The 21,513-nt window shown below is 40.9% G+C and overlaps 1 protein-coding gene across 3 annotated transcripts in view; it reads left to right on the top strand.

The window, feature by feature from the left end:
* Window positions 1–21,513, top strand: part of ABAT (4-aminobutyrate aminotransferase) — a 164,268-nt gene that overhangs the window by 97,149 nt on the left and 45,606 nt on the right. For all 3 annotated transcript variants that reach the window (XM_032769066.2, XM_032769067.2, XM_075069286.1), the window contains exon 6: window positions 19,692–19,741. In XM_032769066.2, the coding sequence (XP_032624957.1) occupies window positions 19,692–19,741 (50 nt within the window). The remainder of the gene's footprint in view (window positions 1–19,691; window positions 19,742–21,513) is intronic.

The following is a 21,513-nucleotide window of genomic DNA, read 5'->3' as shown; positions in this document are numbered from 1 at the left end:
AGTCAGGTGCTCTAATTGGCCACAGCTGTTCTAGTTAATCTAAAGCAAACCTTCCTCCCTTGGCAGGGAATAAGGCCCCCTGCTAACACTCTTATGCTGCCCTCTGGCCATGCTGTATCACAATATATATACATATATATATATACATATACATATATATATTGTTTATTCTTATATTTGAAATATATGTCTAGAGCACATATGCCATGCTTTTTGGGAATCATTAAGAAAAGGATAGATAACAAGACAGAAAATATAATATTGCCTCTGTATAAACGCATGGTACATCCACATCTTGAATACTGCATGCAGATGTGGTCGCCCCATCTCAAAAAAGATATTTTGGACTTAGAAAAGGTTCAGGAAAGGGCAACAAAAATGATTGGGGGTATGGGAATGGCTGCTGTATGCAGAGAGATTAATAAGACCAAGGGGGATATGATCGAGGTCTATAAAATAATCACTGGTGTGGAGAAAGTAAATAAGGAAGTGTTACTTCTCAGAACATAAGAACTAGGGGCCACCAAATAAAATTAAAAGGCAGCAGATTTAAAACAAACGAAAAGAAGTAATTTTTTTCACACAACGCACAGTCAGCCTGTGGAACACCTTGCCAGAGGATGTTGTGAAGGCCAAGACCATAACAGGCTTCAAAAAGGAACTAGATCAATTCATGGAAGATAGGTCCGTCAATGGCTATTAGGCAGGATGGGCAGAGATGGTGTCCCTAGCTTCTATTTGCCAGAAGCTGGAAATGGGCAATCACGGGATGGATCACTTGATGATTACCTGTTCTGTTCATTCCCTCTGGGGCACCTGAAATTGGCCGCTGTCGGAAGACAGGATACTGGGCTAGATGGACCTTTGGTCTGACCCAGAATGGCTGTTCTCATGTTCTTATTACTGGAGTCAGGTGATGACATTCATGAAAGATATGTCTAGGTGTATGTAGTCCAGATCCTTTAAGGAATTGGTTTCTTAATTTGTGTACTAATCACCAATTATATTTTAAAGTTATTCTAGTCTTCACCGTATTTTGCATGTAATTGCCACAGTAATGGGAGCATTATCAGTTCTTAGATGCCTGTCAGGAATTTGCAAAAGGAGATGGCTTAATATTTGAAACACAAATTATTAAGACTAGAAAACAAATCTGTTAGGATAAAATCACTTTTGGTACAAGATCTCAAAAAACTTTGTAGAAGTTGTAGAAATGATGGTCTTGCTTAGTCAATGGAGAAGAAACTTCCATAACAGGCAAAATGATTTAAGTAGACAATGGTACTTGCCCGCTGCTGTGTATTGTTAACACTCCATTGCTAGCATCCTCTTCTGGCACAGAGCAAGTGGGTTGGATTTTTCAACAGTATATGGTAGCTTAGGTCACTATGTTGTATGTACTAAGTCAAATTCTTCCCTCCATTTTTCTCTTTCTCTTCTTCTTTGTGGTAAACTTCATCCCATCCACACATCTGAAAAAACAAGTAATAATTCTTCCCCAAAGTGTAAATTAGAAAAATTCTTTCCCAGTTTGTGTGTTTGAAAAAAAAAAAAGTGAGTATGTTTGTTGAACTACATTGTTACCCAGAAGTGATTTTATATGAACATCTCTGTTTTCACGCTGTAGCTGTCTAATGAGAAATGGGGAGGAATGAGTTAATTGGGTGCATGGTGTTTACAGAGAAGAAGTGCAGTCAACTTTGGGTGATATTCTTGGGGCAGGGTTAAAACATGGAAAAGTAGATTTATGGGAAATGAATGGGATTTGATGATATGCCTATTCAAGGTGAAGGAAGGGGAATGTTTGATATATCCATTCTAATATTTTACATAATTTTCAGTGGTGAGCTTCAAGGATAGAAAAGAGTCGAAACAGTGAGCAAAGATTATGGCTTGAAGTTAAATTTTCCAGGCTCTTTGGCTAGTCAGGTTTGGCTCTTCCTTCCCCCATTCCTGTTTATGAAAAACAGAACTTTGGCAAGTCTCACTTAGTTTGATTTTTCAGAATTCAGTATGGAGTTCTGCAGCTAGCTGAAAGAAGTCCAGGATTTTATCTGATAAGTAATGAATTTCTCAGAATTGTAATAGACCATCCTCTTGTCAGCTGATGAGGATGATAAACTATAACTGCTAAGTGAATTTAATGCCAGATAGACTGCATCAGAGACTTAAATCCTCTACTCGCAGAACAAGTACAGCACAGACAGTGGAAGGGTATCACCCACTTACATTGCTCTGTCAGTGTGCCTCCAGTCTGAATCAGAGAGATGATCTTTAGGGGAAGTTCACTATTTGTGCCCATCCCATCCTTAGCACTTCATGACTTTTGTGATATGAACAGGTGTGAAATAAGAACTGGGGGCATGCTTTATATTAGGGTACATTTATATATAGTTTATAATGGGTTAATAACTGATAGACATCATAATAAATGCATAATGAGTGGTTATGGAATCCAAGAGATAAAGAAGTTGTTGCTGCTAATCACATCAGAAGGTATTATAGATGGTTATTACAACCATCTATAATACATATTGCTCAGGTCTATAACATCTATTAATAGTTTATTAACACTCTATAAATTGTTTATAAATGTGCCCTTAATATAGTAAATGACTAGAATTGGACTGAAACCCACCAACTCACCTCCATCTAGACAGTGAAACCCCCAGCAGATAGAAAGAACTTCTGGACTTCACTTTCTTGGTTCAAAGCAGTGACCTAAGTGTAGCAGACTCCCTAACCTGTTACCAGTCCCCTCAGTCATCCATTGCCCTTAGTTCAATACCTTTTTAAGCCTGCTTGAGGAAGAGAGATTTAGCTATCTGATCTGTCTGTTATATTCCTATACTGTATCTTCCATATCTGTTTTAGGCAGTTGATGAGTTTGAGTGTTTGATGCATATAAAAGCAAGCAGAGCCTAACTTCAAAGGCTGAAGCTGGGTGTAATGCGAGTAATCACTATTGTTCCTATTCTGGGCCTTTCTTAAGCAGGAACTAACTGTGCCAGTGGGTTAAAAATGTGGCCACAGTTCCACAGACATATGAAAATAATGGCACCAACTCCTTTTTGTAATGACCCTAGTAGGACTTTTGTATTTCAACATTAACCTTCAGCATTACCATACATATTCAACAAATGAACGTTTAAAATTATACCAATCTTCCCCTATGTGCAATGCAGCAAAGTCATTAAGTATATCGGTTTCTGTAAATTTACAGAAACATGCAATGTAGATACTAATACCTATATACTGGTATAACCGTGCCCATGCTCAGTGGTTGTACTGCTTTAACTTGAGTGGTTTCTAAACCAGTGTAAAGTGGTACAAAAAGTGTACACATCCCAAAGAAAGTCTGTGGGCTCTTTTCTATTAGAAAAATCTTCTCCTCCATTCTCCCTCTTTGTCCATATGAAGTTGTAAGATGTCAGAATCCATTGGCTGTGCTCTTGTTTCAGCATTGGGCCCCTTTCTTCAGTATCATCCTTGTCTCCGCAATCAAGTCATCTTTAAAAAAAAAAAAATGTTTAATTGCTCCATACAATCTTTTTTACACCCTTCAGCTTTCTTATACAGTGACATGGTGCAAACTGGCTTTTCTCTACTCTATTCAGTACAGCTTTACCTCTCAGGATCTGCTTTGGGCATCACAAATCATAGCTGATTACCATAAGCCCAACTCTTGTGCTCCAAAAGCCACTTGTTTTGCTCCCTAGGGAGCATGGTGAAAATCCTGCAGTTACGGAACTGTGATTTAGTTCTTGACAGCTGCTCAGGATATGGATTTAAAATGTGCAGAAACAGCAAGCTTCCTGAACTACATATATTTAATACATTGTATAGATCTTTGTTGGAGATCTGCTGTGAAAAACATGTCAGTAGAGATGACTGGACTCTAGGAGCATGAAGGCACTGCTAGACATGTGGCAGATGCTGGTGGAGCTGTAGATTGCATGTTTTGAAAAGGATACTTGAGCAAAATTATGTCAAAGTCAGCATGAATGTGAATACTTGGATCAGGGCACTAGTCTTTTTTGTACTTATCTCTCTGCAAGTAAATCCAATAAACTTTGCATGAATCTGTTAGACTTTGTACGCCAGAAGATTTAATAATGGACTGCCAGGCTAGAACATCCTTATCAGCAAAGACCAAGAAGTAATAAGCTCCTGTGCAGAGAGATAAGAAATGAAGTTTGAAAGACTCTTTAGATTAAAAACACTGGGCTATTTCCTGCCAAATGCCAATAGCTAAAACAAGGCTCTGGGAGATGCATTCCTCATCACATGGGATGTGCTGCTTCTCTGTGCCTTTCCTCCCTTTCCCCTTCTGTTCCGAGTACTCCACAAGATCCTGGGTGACAAAGCCCATGTCATCCTTATAGCTCTGACATAGCCACAACAGATCTGGTATACTTCCTTCATTTGCATGATGGTATACCCTCTAATCTCTCTCCATTCAGCTCCTTGACTCCTTCGACAGGTTGCAGGTCACATCCTCCATCCCAATCAACCTGCTCCACCTGAAAGCATGGCTCCTCCATGGTTCTGGAATGTGGAAATAACCTGTTGGGAAGCAGTTAAGCAAGTACTGTTTAATAGCAGATGTGCCATGACTCAACACACTTACCTCCACAAATGGACTAGATTCCAGTCCTAGTGCACCTCCAATCAAGTCAAGGCAATAAGTGCTCCATTACCACTTATCCTGGACTATATTTTACAACTTAAGCAATTGGGGTTGTTCACAAGCTCCATTCATGTGCATTTGGCAGCCATCATGACCTTTCACTAACAGATAGACGGCCACTGTGTCTTCACCCATGGAACGATTCCTAAAAGGCCTCCAAAATCTTTACCCTCACATACGGGATCCAACCCTGGCCTCTTCCTACACTCTTTTACTAGACCTCCATTCGAACCAATGGCAATATGCTCCTATATTCATTTATCTATGAAAAGAGCATTTCTTGTTGCTATCACCTCTGCCTGGTGGGTTGGTGAAATCGGAGCATTTCTGGCATACCCTCCAGGCACAATTTTTCAGGAAGACAAGGAAACAACTAGAGGGTCATCCGTTTTGGATCTGAGATTGAGCAACAGGGATGAATTGGTTAGCGAGAAGGTCCCAGAGCTCATGCTGTAGTCCAAGCCTGAACGTCTGCACCCCAGTTAAACACTTGCTTAGCCGTAGCCGTAGCCGTAGCCCTAGCCCTGTGAGCCCGGGCCAGCCATGGGTGTCTAACTGTAGTATAGACATAAGCTGGGAGAATGAAAGCCCTGAGGCTGCTGACCCAAGTGCCAGCAGCCTAAAATGTCCAGCCTAAAATGTCCATTATATTTTGCTTTTTGGACTTTTTCTTTGTTCATAATATTTATATAAAGATTAAATGGCAAGAAGAGGAACTGAATTATCAAACTCACATGGATGTAAGTCCTGCTCAGAAGTGCTTGGGGGGCCACAAATCCAGCAGCCTAGTAAGAGCTGCCCTGCTTTGGGGAAAGAGTCAGGCTTCAGGGGCTCCACCTCACTTGTCTGGGGTTTGTATGCAGAGTAGGAAAGCAACAAGATGTACCAGAGGAGAGAGAAGAATGAACAACGTGAGGAGGGGTTCAGAATGGCAGGGGCTGGAGTATGGAGAATAAGAAGAGGATGGCATGAGTCAGGATGGACATTGTGTGTGGATGGAAAAATGAAAGAGAATGGGGAGAGGACACTCTGAATTTGTGCTTTGGAGAGGGAGGGGGCATCTGAATAAAGGCAGCATATCTACACATTTTTACAAGCAATATGGAAGTTAGTATCTAAGCTTCTTGGATAGTAGCCTCTGTTAATGTCAGTGTTCCATAGGATTTAATCTGGAAGTCTCTCATACAGCGGGTAGTTTTTCAACAGCAGTAACTAATCACTTCATTCCCTCAGCATACCCCCGATACTTCACCGATAGATTCAATGCATACTCAGTTGTGTTGTCTTTGAGTAACCAGATCTACTTTCTTCATAATTAATCTTAACTGATTCCTGCTAGCATGACACACAATTAAAATACTGTTGAGATTTTACTCATTGTAAACCAAAATATTCAAAACAGTATTTAAAATTGATCCTCTCTCATGTGTCAGTGCTTGGAAAGAAAAGGTTGGCTGTTATGATAAAACTAGAACAAGGAATTTAGGGGCATGATATGCTTAGTTATGAAATCAATATGAAGTGAGGGTCTGTCAGTACCAAGGAAAATGAGGTTTCCAAATTACCAAACAGAGGGAGTATAAAATAATATACTAGTTCCTGCCTGGGGCCTTATATTATTTTAAAATCAGACTTTAAAATAGGTATGCTTGGCCCCTGTCCTGCATATGTCTACATGTCTGTTTACTCTTAAGCATGCAAGTAGTCCAACTGACTAGTGATGGGCATAAGTTAAGCATCCTTTGATTTAGTTAGCCCTATCAGCAACCTGCAATACGGTAATGTTTCCCTGTGAAAAGGGCAGAATATATTCTTTCAGTCTCAAATAGACTCCCTCACTTGTTTTAGTTTAAGGAGAGCAAGAAGCAACCAGGAGAGTGCGTGGTCTCAGCTGTAATACGCCACAGCAACTCTGAGAACAGAAATACTTCTGCAGACAGGCAGAACCATAGGAATTGAAAGTTTCAGTACAGAGAAAATAAAATCATAAGTTATACAACATACATTAAAGCTACCACTGACCACAAGGCTTGATTGCCTTTCCTGCAGTGACTTGTTGTTGATGGAATAGTATTTCAAAGGTTTGCTCCTTCTGTCTGGAGCGCTCAAAGAGTAGGTAATAGGTTATTTTTCTTCCCCAGAGTGTTATGTTTGGATTCAGTGTTTGTGACTCTTGTGTTCAGTGTATATCTGTGCCCGTTTAGGGAACATACTTTGGTCAGCAGTAATAACAGTGCTTTAGATCTAAATCTTTTCTAATTTAAACAATGGGAAAGAACAGCATCTGATAGCAAATGGAAGAGACTGGGTGCATGCGAACTGGCTGGGGCTCAGTTGAGTTAAGACAAATTGATGCTGATAGGTAAGGAAAGCATTTTGATGAACAGGCTAAGGCTGAGAGTACAGCTTTGACTGCAGGAGTTTGTCTGACCTTTACCAAGATAGATACCTGTTCAAGGTTTCTTTGGATCCATTACAGGCTGTAGATTCGCAGATAGGAAGTAGCTACCATAGGTGGTATAGTCACTAATGGCTGGCAACATTTCTCTCCAAAGCAGGCTATGCATCATTGATCAATGTCCTATGACTCCCAGGCTCAATTATTTATATGCACTCTGGTTGGGGCTACCCATAACAAGGACTCAAGACCTACAGGTAGTATGGAATGTAGCTGCCCTTCTCTTGAGTTTGCTGAGCCACATTGAATTCATAACCCAATCTGCTTTCTGCTCTGCATTGGCTATCTTTTTGCAGGTGTGTGAGTACTGTGACGTTGCACTCCATATGCTTAATGGAAATATGCTTATGAATATGACATAACTGGAATATGCTTTATGCTAAATACCCCTTGTATGGTGTCATTAGAAAGCTTGTAATCTACTAAGTGTGTTCATCCTATTTGTCTGCATGTATTATTTCTATATCTGCAGTTAGGAAAATAAAATATGAACTTGTATCACTGATGTAAACATATTAAGTGGAGGCCGTTAAGGGTGTTTCAGAAAGCCTTTCTGTGTACGTGTGGGCCAAACCATGGGGAAAGGAGACTAGGGGTCTTACAGTGACATGGGACCATGTCACCTGATAATGAAATCCATCTTAAATCTGGCACTTTTACATTTAGAAGGAGGGGTGGGGACCCAGAGCGACAAAAGATTCCCGCCTTGTGCCAAAGCTATAAAAGGGGGTGGAGCAGGACAAAAGGGGCTGCCAGTCATGAGGAAATCCCTGCTTACCACCTGAGATGTCTGCTGGAACTAACAAGGACTGTACCAGGGGAAAGGATTGGGCCTAGACTAGGAAGGAGTCTAGTCTGTGAAAGAAGCTTATTGGAACATCTCTAAGGTTCAGATATTACCTGTAATCCAGTTTGTTAATGTATTAGGCTTAGCCTTGCATGTTTTTTCTTTATTTTGCTTGGTGACTTGCTTTGTTTTGTCTGTTATTACTTGAAACCACTTAAATTTTACTTTTTATACTTAATAAAATCACTCTTGTTTATTAATAAACCTAGAGTGAATGTTAATACCTGGGGGAGCAAACAGCTGTGCCTATCTATCAGTGTTATAGAGGGTGGTTAATTTGAGTTTACCCTGTATAAGCTGTATACAGAGTAAAATAGATTTATTTGGGGGTTTGATCCCATTGGGAACTAGGTGTCTGGGTGCTGGAGACAGGTAATCTGCTAAGCTGTTTTCAGTTAAGTCTGTAGCTTTGGGGGCATGGACCAGACCCTGGGTCTGTGTTGCAGCAGGCTAGTGTGTCTGGCTCAACAAAACGGGGTTCTGAAAGTCCCAAACTGCAGGGAAAATGGGGCTCAGAGCTAATTTCAGCACATCAAGTGACAGTCCCAAGGGAGTCTGTGACCGAACCCGTCACGAGTACAATCTGTAAAGCCCTAAATAGCTTGAGGTGGAGTTATTTAAAAGATCACCATATCCAGTCACAGACTTTAAGATCTGGAGAGTCTTTCTTGCTCTTGGTTCCTGGGGGTGACATCCCTGTAGCCATAGTATGAGGGCATTTTCAGTGGAAAGGTCATGCAGTTGGATCAGTCAGAGCTATTGTTTAGTGTATCAGAACACAGGGCAGATGTCTTTCAGCTAGATACATAGTTGCCACTTGTGGTGATGTAATTTTAAACTAGAGATAATTAGGGAGATGTTTTCATTAGTATGTGGGTTGGTGGGGGCATTTCTAATGTAATTTTCCCTTTTCCTTTTTCTTACATTTGAGAAATGTGTGGTGATTAATTGTGGAAGAATGTAGTATGATGTGTGTTGCACGTAAAAACTAGGGTGTTAGGAAGTTGGTTTTTCCTCCTTGATACCTCCTAGCTGCCAGATTTTTCTTCTTTGAAAGATAATTATCTACTGTAGAATTAGTGACAAGTGAAGGATGATGTACTGTATAGCTGGAATAGAGGTAAGGAGAAATTAGTATAAAAGGAACTACATGCAGAGAGGAGAACAGGAGGTAGGCAGTATTTTCAGAGCAACTTAATTCAAGCAAATAATGGTGTTTGTTTATTAGGGACTCCTTTGAAATATAAGGTCAGATTCTGATCTCCGTTTTACTCTTGTGAATTGAGTCATTCTATTGACCTCATTGACATTACTCTGTATTATCAGAGTAACTGAGATCAGAATTTAGCCCAGTGTGCGTGGTATTGGTCATGATTGAAAAGATGCATTTAGGTGTTAGATAGTGGAGGACTGCAGTCTGATGTATAGAGTGAGAAGGATGTTTAAGAAAAAGTTAAGCCTTGAGAAGGTGTGACTAGGACAGGGGTTCTCAACTCTGGATTGAGACCCAGATTATGGGTCCTTTATTTTTTATTCTGAAAAAAAAAAATTGATCATGACTTCTCTCCAAGCTCAGAGAAATTCCTGGGGCCCAAACTACAGCAGTTAGCATTGCTTGACTTCTGTCTAATGCTACCTTCAGACATGTTGCTTTGTAACAAATGAACTGTGTGCCATATGAGTGTTGGTTCATATTTAGCATTTCCAGGTTTTATCAGAGTTAGGTCTTAAAAATTTAATGTATTCTCTTAAAGATGTTGTAGTAGGGAAGGGAAAGATTAATGCAGAAGTTTAAGTATTCATTGCTGAAACAGCTCAAGATTTAATCTTGGTCTTTGATGAGGGTTGTTATTAAAATAAAAATATGTTTAAAAGGACTCAAAGTTCCAGTCTGAGCTAAAGGTAAAGAAAACGCTGGGTTCAGTTGATTTTTACTGTCAGCAATTTATTTGAAAATTCATCTGAATGCCAGTGCTCCCAGATGTCAGACCAATAACTGAGTGTCAGATGGCTTGAAGACAAATGTATTAATTGTTTCCACTACTAATTACTTGTCCTATTATTATTATTAGCTTTGCATTCTTGATTGTAAGAATGTGGAACAGTGGTGTCCTATTAGGGAAGTTCAGTTCCCAAAAGAGTCAGGGGGGTTCTTTTCAGATTAACTTCTAAAGATCTGATGCTTTTGTGAATCTTTTTCATCTAAAAAGCTGGTGAGGACCACAGTTGACAACTTTCACATGGTAAATAAGCAACTCAACTTTCACAGTAAGCCAAAAATCAAGCTAATTCCATTTCAAAACAAGCCCAAAACAAGCCAGTCCCTAAGAACCCTAACACTCTGTGACTAGATCACCCTGGTGAGCAGTCTGGGACTGTGGTAAGCCTGCTGTACACCCCTGACTCTCCCACCCTTGCTCCTGCTTGCCTCCCATTATCCCTGCTTGCCAGGAGCTGATCAAAAAAAAGAAGCATCAAACTACAAGCCAAACAAGCAACAAGTTACAAGCCAAAAACTAGCCAACGAGCAACTCACGAGCCACTTAAGCCAAAAACAAGCCCAATTTCTACATTTTTTCCACGGGTTTGGCATGTCTGGTAAGGACATACTTTCATGTAACTTCCTGTGTTTTTCGATTATGTTGGAAATACCTGGCAATAGTATTTTTTGAGGCATTTTGGTATTTCTGTCTAGGTGGCTTGGCAGGAAACCTTCCCGGCACCAATCTGAATCTCGGAGTTGTAAGTTGCAGCCACTCGGGTCCCCTTCCCTGAATGTTGCATGGGCCAAGCCTCCACTGCTCAAAAAACCCCTGGACTTTCTAACTGTATTTCCCTGTATGGATTAATCTGGGATATTTGTGAGAAAACAACCTATTTTAAAAGTTACATGATTAAAAACTTGCTATTTGCATTGACCTTACTTTCAAAATATGCCTCAACTTTTTTTATTTGCAGTGTTTAAATCAAGAAAACAATTCCAGCTGCAATGATGTGTCCTGCTTTTTAAACTATTCAGAAACCCATAGCATACAAAGAAATTAATGTAACTAACATTTTAAAAAGTAATTCAACTGGTTATAAAACACGGCCACAAAACCTAGGAAAATCATGCCAAGACAGTTGGTTTCACACTTCCCACATAAGGAAGTGATTAGTAAAGTAAGAAACACATATTATGCACAAGAAGAGTCAATGTCAAATAGAAACAGAAATTTCCATAAATATTAGTTTAAACTTAGACAAACTTTACAATATCAAATCACACGGGAGACGCCTGTTTTATAAAGAACAGGTCATTTTTAAGTAGAGATGTCAAAGGTCTGCAAATCTGTTATTGAACTTATTACTATGAACACTTGAAAAGGACCAAGGTGATGGGGTTTAGCTACAGGGACACATGATTTTATGCACTTCCTTGTCTCTTTTAAATAATGTGATAGCACAAAGTGGATGAGGTGATATCTTTTACTGGACCAACTTCTGTTAGTGAGAGGGACAAGTTTTCCAGCTACACAGAGTTTTTTCAGGTCTGAAAAGGTACTAACAGTGTCACAGCTAAGCACTAGATCTAACAGATAGTTTAGCACAAGTAGTTAGCACATATTCAAGGTGAAGTAGCCCATTAACTCCCTTGTAATCCCAGGACAAAAGGGGAGATTAGTAGGTTGCAAGTTGTTGTAATTAACCATAAATCCAATATTTTTATGAAGATCATGATTTTTAATGTCTAGCAACGTTTTGAATTCAAGCTTCCAGGCTCATCGTCTGAAAAGCATTTTGCAGCTTTCCTTTGAGGATGAGGTCAGATACCAAGTGATTTTACGGGGGCCCAACTCATGAGTTCTGAATGGTTGAGGTTGGCAGTGCTGAATATTACATCATGTCACCAAAGAAATTTAAGTCAAGGTTTCTCAAAGTTTTTCACAGGCCGAATCTTAATATAGTTATTGTTTCATGGGCCAAATCCTCCCTCTCTGTATTAATTCTAATGAACAATGCCACATTATGCAGAATTCATTTTTGAAAGTTTATAATAAGTGATGCTCCAGGGGAGGGGAGGGGCGCAAGGTGGAAGTTTCGCCTTGGCCGCAAAATATCCTTGCACTGGCTCTGCTAATGATCTGTTCCTGAAAGATCTTAAGCACTTCCTACTAGGTACTGAATACCCTCTACTCCCAGTGAAATGAGTGTGAATTGATAGCATTCAGCACCCTGTGAGATCAGGCCTCCAATTCATAGAGAGCTCATTGCAATGATGTTGGAGAACAAAGCTTATTGGAAAATCAAAACAATTTTTTTAACTCTCCTTTTCCACTCAACTCCTACTGTATGTTATATATCAGTAGCCGCAGGTCATACAGGTTGAGTTCCAGATGAACTGTATTTATTGTAGTTGAAGAAGAATCCTCCTGTTTTGATATTCTGAAGTAGTGTTACATTTGCTCACAGTAGTTATTTTTAATATCACATTCAGAGCCATCCCTAGGATACAGCGAATTGGGGCGACAGCTCTGGGTCCTGAGCTGATAACCAGCTACCAGCTTGCCTCTAGCAGGGGACTGAGAGTGGGGGAGGGAAGAAGCAAGCCAGAAGCGAGCCAAGAATCTTTTAATCCTGGGAGAATTTGATGCCACTGAACAATGCAGAATTTGCGCAGAATTAATGTTCTGCACAGAATGTCGTGTTTTTCCTTCAGGATTTGGGCTGCAGAGCTGCTGGCCACCACTAGAGGCTGCTGCACTCTGCAGAGCCTGGATCTCAGTGAGCTGAGTGTCCGGCCTGAGGGGATGGAGGTTCTGCATTCTCTGGCTCCAGGGCTTGCTCCTCATCCACTTGGGGACAGGGGTGGACCTGGGAGACCTGTCTCTGGCAAAGGATGAGGAAGGGCAGGGCTACACCATGTTCCCGTCATGCCTCTGGGCTGAGGATCTCTGTCGAAGAGGAGAGGGGGCACGTATCTGGGCCAGGGGAGCTTGCAACTGGGCTCAGGTAGGGGAGAGACATGTGTCTGGACCAGAGGAGGCACCATGCAGCCCTCTCCAGCACCCCCCAACTGGAACTGGGTTTTCATAGAAGTTTCTTTAACTCTCTACTCCTGGGGGAATAATTTTTGCTGTCTATATTATTGACATACTTGCTGGCAGTTAATTTGAAATAAATTATAATTGAAACTGGTGTGATTATATTGTGGTGTTTTGACAAAATATGCAGAATTTTAAAATATTGTGTGCAGAATTTTTAATTTTTTGGCACAGAATTGCCCCAGGAATAATCTCTTCTTGCTTTGATAGCATTTTAGGTACCAGTCTGCTCACCTTCCCAACCCCCTCTGCCTTCCTGTCTTGTACCAGTCGTATTGTTCCCTGGAATTTAGAAAATGTGCCTCTCTATTTGACATGTAAGAGGAATGTATAGTTTTTCTTTAGGTAACTGTGTATTTCTAATGCACTGGGAATATTACTTTAAGTAGTGAGGATGACTGGATTTGGTCTCACTTTAGGTCTGTGACATGTTCTGAGATACTGCCAGGGAATTAAAGGTAGTAAGGAGTTGAGTTCAGCAGAGATGGTACCTAGATGAGGATCTTTGTAAGCCCCTGGACCACATCCTGCACAATGTGTACTTCACCTCCATGTATGAAAAATGTCTGCCACCTCTTATTTGGAAATGTATAGCGTGAGTAAGAGATCATTAGCAGCAGTTTTATAAGGAGAGATTTATTGTACGCTGAGGTGGATTGAGTGATCTTGCACTTGCATACATCTTGCATAAAGATTAGCTCCTATCTTCTCTCCTTCCATCCCCAGCATAATGAAAGATGATAAAATGAGCACATCTAACATAAGTTTTGGTATGGTTTTCTTGAATTTAAAAAGTGATACATAACTAGGGATCTCTAGTGGTAATGGAGGTGAACAACTGTTATAACATGTTACAAAGACTTGTACACTCCACTGCCATTGTAGCATTACTGCGTGTGTTCCACCTCAAACAAATACACTAGGATTGGCTTACAGCCTCATCATGCACCTGTCCAGGTACTTTGGTGTATGTGTACATGTTTACCCACATCTTGTGTTAGGATTATTAAAGATCATGAACTGCTGTCTGCACCTGCAAAATGTAGGTTTATGTAGATGCATTGCACAAATGAAGGCATGGCTAAGAATGTGGCCCAATATATGTTCTTTTTTTAAAAAGGCAGAATCTTTCAGAGATTGTGTGGAATGAATGCTTAATGTGGAAAAATAGCTATTCAAATGTAACAGATGTGCCAGAGAGAGCTGTCAAGCCATTGGCAGAGCTCTGTGTGATGCCTAGTGTTTCTCGCTGCTGAGTAGGCCTCAGCGTTGTTGGTATCTGTACAAAACGTTCGCTAGAACAGTGCTGTTGTGCCATTGAATTTCCCCTGTGCTGTACAATTATAACTGTCCCTTTTTATTAGGGACAAAAAAGCCTATATTTAAACCTGGTCCATAATTCTCTGATAGGCTGCATTATGTAATGAAACTTGTAATAGCTAAATGAACTTAACCTAGGAGTTCAGTAAATGTGTAGTTGCCACCCACACTTATTTTAATGCAGACTTACTTGGCGTTGTCTTTCCTTTACAGACTTGTAAACTTTAAGTTCAGAAGGAACAGTCATGATCACAAATCTGATCTCTTGCACATGGCAGGCCACAGAACCTTTCCCACCCACTACTGTAATAGGGCCTTAACCTCTGGCTGAGTAACTGAAGTTCTCAGTATTAATTAAGTGAAGTGCTATTTTTCCTGCAAAGTGTTATTTCCTTTGGGGAAAAAAAACAGGTGGAAAGGGAACAATAACTCTCACAACTTCATGTTTTTGAAGCTGACTTCCTGAGGTAGCATGTCACTGGGGAAGTGGGCCTGGCCAAAAGTTCCCATAGGGAACAGTGAACTTCTGGGTCTGCCGTTGGGTGACAGGTCACTGGATGCTCTTGCTATCCATTGGCCACAGGAACTCTTATAGCTCGAGAGCAACCAAACCCTGTTGCTATACAGTGTCAGTTCATGCTGTTAATTTGGATATAATATGCTACTTTGCCAGGGATTATACAGGGCCGGCCTTACCATGAGGTGAACTGAGGCGGCTGCCTCAGGTTCCTGACTGTGGAGGGCGCCCCTAGGACCTAGAGTGTAGAAAATTGTCTGCTGCTGGTGTATATGTATTCTCTCTGCTCTAGATGCACAGAGATGGTGGAGTGCTGTGCTGGAGGAAGGAGGGCACAAGAGACATACCAGGCAGGCAGGAGAAAAGGTGAGAGAGAGTAACAGAAAGCAGCAGGAGCTACAGAGAGAGAGAGGAGGAGGAGCCTCTTATGTAAATCCCTAACACCCCCAGGAGCCTGGACTGATTAACACCAGCTTCTCAGGGAGCTTCCTGTTTCCTGCTGCTTCCCTGAATCCGCTTGAGGAGAACAGGCAGTCAACTGAAGCAGAAGGAGCCAGTTAGGCCCTTAAGACGCTGATATCTTCCCTCACTCAAGCCCTACTAACACCCTGCTTATTTGTCCCCTTCAGTTGAATGAGAGCCACTATAGCAGGCACAGAACAGCAGTCATGAGTGAAAGAAGAAAATGCCCCTCTGAGGCAGCATTCAGATAAAGAAAGCAAGCAAAAGAAGCTTTTCTATCTAAGCAGGAAGGAACTCTCCTGAGATTCATAGATACAAATGTTCACAGTGAGCCTTCTAGCTCCAGTGAGTATGTGAATGCTGAGGAGATGCCTGATCTTCCAGTTAGTTAGAGTGCAGGTGACCTGGCAGCTACTGCAGCATTCATATCTCCATCTCAAATGGATGTAACCATGTGCATTCCTGAAGAAAAGTGTAGATCAGAGAAGAGTGTGGTGGAGGCTGCTGAGTTGAGTTTCTTAAGGCTAGATGATCCAGGACTGTGGACTCACTTGAGCAGTAGCCTGAGGGACTTCCTTGTACAGCATGGGCCACAGCAAGTGAAAAACTTCATGTTCCTCAAACACAATGAAAACAGAAGTTTCCATCCAACACATTATTAGCTGTGAAATCCCAATGGTGACAAAGTGGAGAGGCCATGGCTTATGTACTCAAAAACCCAGAATGCTGCATACTGTTTTTGTTGCAAACTCTTCCAGTCTAATGTTCCAGCCACATTGGGTTCTACAGGAACAAAGGACTGGAAAAATCTGGCTAGAAATCTGGCATGCCATGAGAAGGCAGCAAATCACCAGAGAGCATTCCATAGGTGGAAAGAGCTTGAGAAGACTAAGGTTAAAGGCATGCCATGAGAATGATCAGCATCAGAGACTTGCACTCAGATTGAATGTTGAAATGGCTCTTGGAGTTCTGAAAGATGGCTAGGCAGCTGCGTTCGGAGATTGATAAAATCTAGATAGGTGATCATGCAAGAGAAGGCAAAATCACTCAGAGAGCATTCCATAGGAGGAAAGAGCTTGAGATGAAACTAAGGTTAAAGGCCACCATAGATGATCAGCATCAAGAGAAGATTGCATCAGAGTCTCTTTACTGGCAAAATGTTCTGAAAAGGCTCATTGCCATTGTGAGAATGCTTGCTACCCAAAACCTAGCACTGCACTGCGGCACTTCAGATCAGCTGTATGTGCCAAACAATGGAAACTTCCTTAAAATTGTGGAGCTGATGGCTGAGTTTGATGCTGTACTCCAGGAGCATCTAAGAAGAGTCACCACCCAAGAAATGTACACACACCACTACCTTGGAAAAACAATTCAAAATGAGATCATACAGTTACTGGCAACAAAAGTCAAACAGAAGATTGTGGCAGATCTGAAGTCAGCAAGATATTACTCTGTTATTCTGGACTGCACACCTGACATCAGCCATATGGAACAAATGACTTTAATGGTGTTTTGTAACAACAACAGAACCTAGTGAAAATGTCCCTGCAATGGTGACTGTCAGAGAGCATTTTCTAGAATTTATTGACATTGATGATACTACAGGAGCTGGTATGACAAATGTGCTTCTTAAAAAGCTGGAAGATACGGGAATTGCGATAGCTGACATGAGAGGTCAGGGCTACGATAATGGTGCCAACATGAGAGGAAAGAACAGAGGAGTGCAGACACGGATCCGAGAGTTAAACCCTTGAGCTTTTTTTGTCCCATGCAGTTCTCATTCATTGAACTTGGTGGTCAGTGATGCAGCATCAGCTTCTAGTGAGGCTGCTGAATTTTTTAATGTAATTCAAAGCATCTATGTATTTTTCTCTGCATCAACTCATCGATGGCAAATTTTGAAGCAACATCTGGGAACATCCTCTCTGACACTGAAACCACTGAGTGCCACACGATGGGAAAGTCGAGTGGAGGCGATAAAGCCTATCAACACCAAATTGGGAAGAAGATAGATGATGCCATAGTTGCCATTATGGAGGATAATGCTATGACAGGAACTGTTCGTGGAGAACAGTGGCAGAGGGAAATGGAATCACCAGAAACATACATAACTTCAAATTTCTGTGTGGCTTAGTGTTGTGGCATGACATACTGTTTGAAATAAATGTTGTAAGCAAGAGACTCCAAGGTGTTGACCTTGATATATCTGGAGCAATGGAACAACTGGACAAAGCAAAGTCATACCTACAGTCTTACCAGTCAGATGAGGGATTTCAAAACATTCTGAAGAGTGCACAGAAGTTGGCAGAGGAACTTCACACTGAAGCTATTTTCCCACCCATTCAAGAATACAAGACAAGAGTCACCGAAGAAGACATTTTGATTACGAGGCATGAGATAATCCCATAAGAGACTCCAAACAACAGTTCAAAGTTGAATTCTTTAACTGGGTGCTAGATTATGCAATACAGTTAGCTGAAGAACGTTTCATGCAGCTCAAGGAACACAGCAGTATATTTGGGATGTTGTATGATATTCCAGAACTCCTGACTATACCTGAAGAAGACCTACATCAGTAATGCAGGGCACTAGAGACAGTGTTGACTCATGATTACGTGCAATATTGATGCGAGTGATTTAGGTGATGAACTGAAAGATACATTTCAGCAGGATCAACTCCAACTGTTCTGGAATATATGTGCACAAATAAGATGACCACCCTCTTTCCAAATGCTTTTGTTGCTCTGCGCATACTTCTAACACTTCCTGTAACAGTTGCCATGGGAGAACACAGCTTCTCCAAGCTGAAGTTAATAAAAACATATCTACGCTCCACAATGACACAGGAGAGGCTGGTCGGCCTTGCAATCATCTCAGTAGAGCATAAGCTGGCCCTTCAGCAGGAAACAGTTCAAATCTTTGTAGCCAACAAGGCATGGAAAGCACCACTTTGATTATTCAAACAGATAAAAATGCCAATGTTTACTATGCAGAGAAGAAAAGTTACATTTGCTATTCAGGTGTTTGAAAGTTAAGTGTTACTTAAAGTTTTTGAACAAGGCATTTTAAGTTGTTAGTTCTTCTTTATTGGGGTAGGTAGCAGAGCAGTACCATGAGAGGAGTAGAACAGGAAGAAGGTAGAATTGAGATTTTTCAATGTTTTGGCCCAAGCGAGAGGGCATGGGAGTGTCATTTGAGCTCCCCGCCTCAGATGCTAAAATGTTTTGGGCCGGCCCTGGGATTACATCAGATACCTCTTTCACCAAATCAAAGAGCCAAAACTATGCGCCATTCTTGTGTATGAACTTCCACAAGTCGAAGGGTGAAAGGTGGAATTATGCTCCGTGGGGTCCTTTCCTCCCACTTTGTGATCGGCCACTTTTGGGTGATATTTGTATCTTTTTTGTGCTTGGAAGTTGGGGACTAGTATGGGCTTAGAAGCATAAGGATGGAGCATAATTTTCCAGACTGACTTTGAGTGGACAAATGAGTGTGTACAAAAATACAATGTTCAGTGCATGATGAAGGTCATTTTATGCAAACAAGCCATGGTTATGATTACTATCTCTCTGTTCTTGGAAAGAATCTCTTCAGAGTGGGAACATAAGCAGTCCACAGTGCATGCTTTTTAAACGTTGACAGTAATAGAAACTGAGCCAAAATACATTAGTGGCACTGATCTAGCAACAGTGATACCATTCTCAGTAAAAGAAAGCGGATGACAGATACATTTGGGACTAAAGAGAAATGGGAAGTGTCAACTTGGTAACCCCAGAGTGAAGAGGAAGCAAATTTCCACCACTCAAGTGGATGGCAGCACTTTGAACTAATCACCAAAGAGCTTGTGGCACCTTAGAGACTAACAAATTTATTTGAGCATAAGTTTTCGTGGGCTACAGCCCACTTCATCGGATGCATAGAATGGAACATATATTGAGGAGATATATATACATACAGAGAGCACGTTGATCATGTTGTGTCCATTTCAACCCAATTGTCAATTTGGTGATAAGACTTCACCAGTCTTAGGGCTTACACCAGAGTCTTCAGTGGTATTGCACGTTTCCCTGTAATCAGATACTTCATTTGTCCCAAAGCCACTGAAAAGTTTGTAAGTCATAGGGGTATAACAGTTTGTGCCACTTTAGAAAAGAATCAGCCTTTAATACTTTAATACATGCAAAGGTTAGAGATGACACTAAGAAAAAAGCAAGTTAAGAAAATAAAGTTGTTTTCTACAGTACATACTGATGAATAAATTTCAAAAAGGTTACTTGAAACCAGATGGAAATAGTCTCCTTCTTTTGTTTTAGGTTACAACCATCCATCTCTGATGAAACTTCTCCAGCAGCCACAGAACTTGGTAAGTAGTTTGTATAAAAGACACAAAATAATTTAAATCAGTTCTTCACTCCTCCCACCCTTATTGCTTTATCTTATGTTAACTTTTTAAAAATGGCATGTTCGCAAATCATTTTTGTATGTGAGTGGACAGGCTTTATTTTTGGGGGGGGATGTGGGGAAACTCACTATTTTAAGAAAAAGCTCTGTAAAGTTTAAGGACAACAACAAAGACTTTATGCAAGTTCCAGAAGAAGGGAATTTGATGTGAAATATTTATGCATCACTTTGTACATATTTGCAAGAGAGAATTCAAATAAAAACAACAAGGAGTCCAGTGGCACCTTAAAGACTAACAGTGGTCCCCAACCTTTTCGTCTGGCGGGCGCCAGATGAAGGACCGTGGCGGCAGTCGAGCATCTGCTGAAATGCCACCAAATTTCGGCAGCATTTTGGCGGCAACGCCTCTGGATGACGTTGCTTGTCGGCGGCAAGCAGCGTCATCAGAGGCATCGCCACCGAAATGCTGCTGAATTTCGGTGGATGCTCTATGGCGCCCGCGGGCACCACATTGGGGACCCCTGGACTAACCGATTTATTTGGGCATAAGATTTCGTGGGTAAAAAACCCAGTTCTTTAAGGTGCTACCGGACTCCTTGTTGTTTTTGTGGATGCAGACTAATTCAAATAAATGCTCCCTTCAAAGCCAGGCTGTTTTGAATTCATTTTTTTTGGTTATGTTCTTGAACAAAGCACTTCGAATGAGTCTGTTAGCAGGCTTTGCTTATTTGGAATCTAGCATGACTCCCTGAAAGAGAGCAAAAAATTGATGCTATCTTCTAATCACAATGTGAAAATGGTAATTTAAATCCAGGATCCTGGATTTTTATTGTGCCTTGCTCACTGTTTTGAGAAGGGATGCCATTAAGGTACTGATACACTCTCATATCCTTGTAGAATTAAAACAAGAAGGCTAGTGCAGTGAGATAGTTTGGGAGTAAGATAATTATTTTAAACGCCTAGGTAAATAATATATTGTTTGTAGTTTTCTCATAGCTGTGTTGGTCCCAGGATATAAGAGAGAAAAGGTGGGTGAGGTAATATCTTTTATTGGACCAACTTCTGTTGGTGAGAGAGACAAGCTTCCAGGCTACAGAGAGCTCTTCAGCTTTTCCTCTATGTAGCTTGAAAGCTTGTCTCTCTCAGCAACAGAAATTGGTCCAATAAAAGATATTACCTCACCCACTTTATCTATGCAAATAATAGAGACATAAGAAGGATGAGGTAATATTTTTTATCGGATCAACTTGTGTTGGTGAAAGTTTTTGAGCTTAAACAGAGCTCTTATTCAGATCTGGGACAGGTGCTCAGAGACTTACAGCTAAATAGATGGTGGAACAGATAAGGGCTTAACACATATTGCAGAAGACCATTCAAAGTGATATGAGCAGTTAAACACTTCTACAGTTGTAGGACAGAGGAGGGTTTGTGGCTTATAGACTGTTGTAACGAGCCATAAATTCAGTGTCTTAAGTCCATGATTTTCAGTGTCTAGCAGAGTTGTAAATTTAAATTCTCAGGCTTGCCTTTTGAGGTGTTGTGCAGGTATCCTTTGAGGACAAGGACTGGGATGTCAGATATGAAGTAATTATGCAGATCATGTGAATATATTGCTTATCAGTGTAAGGGCATGGCTACACTTGCAGATATAGAGTGCTGTGAGTTAAACCCGCCTTTCTAGTGCAGTAGGGAAAGTGTTGCAGTCTGTCCACACTGACAGCTTCAAGCGCACTG

This window comes from Chelonoidis abingdonii, chromosome 9, assembly GCF_003597395.2.
Source record: "Chelonoidis abingdonii isolate Lonesome George chromosome 9, CheloAbing_2.0, whole genome shotgun sequence".
NCBI lineage: Eukaryota > Metazoa > Chordata > Testudines > Testudinidae > Chelonoidis > Chelonoidis abingdonii.
Note: the sequence above shows the minus strand (reverse complement) of the source record. Positions and strands in the feature narration are given on the sequence as shown.